The 1,837-nt window shown below is 36.2% G+C and overlaps 1 protein-coding gene across 1 annotated transcript in view; it reads left to right on the forward strand.

Moving 5' to 3' along the window:
• The window catches only part of LOC103507621, a 7,189-nt gene extending 6,044 nt beyond the window's left edge, over positions 1-1,145 (forward strand). Inside the window, exon 3 of the mRNA XM_008472115.3 lies at positions 784-1,145. Coding sequence (XP_008470337.2) covers positions 784-972 — 189 coding nt within the window. The 3' untranslated portion in view covers positions 973-1,145. The remainder of the gene's footprint in view (positions 1-783) is intronic.
• Positions 1,146-1,837: the final 692 nt, after the last annotated feature.

Raw genomic sequence — 1,837 nt, forward strand, 5'->3', positions numbered from 1 at the left:
GCCCGGCGGGCACTTTCAAGGGGCCCGCGAAGGATTTTTCAGGGGCCCGCGAAGGATTTTTCAGTGGCCCGCGAAGGATTTCTGAGAGAAACAGGAAAACCTGGCATTGAGAAATACAAATGTTGTTGTTGTTTACAAATGTCGGGACATTGACCATTAGGCCATTTTCCTAAAAGAAGATGCTTCATGTTACTGTCAGTAAAAAGTGCTGCTCTTTTCATGTATTTACTGACGTATACATAATATGTGTGTTTAATTAAATGAGTTTAATTCTGATTAAATGTTTTTAAATTTGGGTTTTCCTTTAAAAGTCCTAACTTCAAATAAAAACACTTGTTTCATACTAATATTATTGTTATGTTATGAGTATTATTATCTTGTTTTCAAGTTAAGAGCTTTGTACAAGCAACCACACAGTCAAACGTATCATGTGGCCCGCGGCCTGATCTGGTATCCAAAATTTGGCCCGCCTTCAAAAAAGGTTGAGCGTCCTTGCTCTATACATTTACACACACATACATACAATACAATAGTTACCAACTTCTCTCTACTTAGTAAATTTCTCCGATAATTTCTTCTTCTTCTTTTTTTTTCAAAATAATTTTATCTGACAATTTGGATGTTGTACAAAGACTTTGTCTTACCCACAATGGCCACAATTCAGTTTAAACCTTGTTTCTTCTCCTTATAATTTTAAAATTCAAAGAAACGACCAACATTAGTTCACTTAGCAACACCTCTCAGCTGTAAACTCAGGCCTTAATTGTTTTGTTTCCCATACAGGTGTTTGGATTGAAAGTGGTTCCTACAGATGACAAATTTTCCACTCTAATGCTAATAAATTGTCTGGAAAGGCGATCTGGAGCACCTCTGAACATTGACACTGAGTTTAAAACTTTAGACTCATTCCTTTTGCTTGTGTTAGCTGTCATATTTATGAACAATGATTCCATCACTGAAGGTGAGACCTGACACGAAATATTTTACATATTTTGAAATGGGAGCTTTTTTAAAGGAAGTTATCAATGATTTTATAAATCCATTTTTGGCTCATATCTTCAATGAAACGAACACAAGCTGGTCCCGTCCCTCCGGGAATTTTTTTAGCCCGTAGTTTATTCGATCGTGGTCAAAGAAAATCAGTTCCTATGTACCTACCTAATTTGTTTAATATTCAGTTTATTAAGGAGCGCGCCGCCAAATCAAGAAAGTTTGACCGCGCTACTAGAGATATTATACGCCACAGAGAAACTAGCCGTTTTCAAGTAGTTGTAGAGGGAAAACTACAAATGACAGAAGAAAACGGATTGAATGTGTGCGTTGGAACATGAAAGTAGACCAAGTTGAAAAAAAAAAAAATCATCAAAATCGGTAAGTATGTAAAGCCGGAGATATTTGAGTTTGCAGCAGAAAAGTACCATTGGGGGTACTTATATAGGAACAAAAGGAAGATATTTTTATAGTTACATTAAAATAAACCATTCTCATTATTATTATTATTATTATTATTAAAAACGTGAATTTTGCATCATTTTCTGCTGCTGCTGCTGCTGCTGCTGCTGCTGCTGCTGCTTCTTCTTCTTCTTCTTCTTCTTCTTCTTCTTCTTCTTCTTCTTCTTCTTCTTCTTCTTCTTTGACGTTGGCTTCTCTACAGCCTAAACTACTGGACCGATTTCGATGGTTGATGGATCATTCTTTTTCTCGTGAGTCGTATTTTCAAGGGCCCCTTTTCGGCCTTAAATTTGACAAAAGACTGATTTTCTTCTCATAATGTTGGTTTTTAACTGATAAGGTGATAGTTTTAAAAGTTGGTTAGGTCTTAGGACTAGTGCTACGT

The sequence above is a fragment of the Diaphorina citri genome, unplaced genomic scaffold, assembly GCF_000475195.1.
Source record: "Diaphorina citri unplaced genomic scaffold, Diaci psyllid genome assembly version 1.1 scaffold330, whole genome shotgun sequence".
NCBI classification, from domain to species: Eukaryota; Metazoa; Arthropoda; class Insecta; order Hemiptera; family Psyllidae; genus Diaphorina; species Diaphorina citri.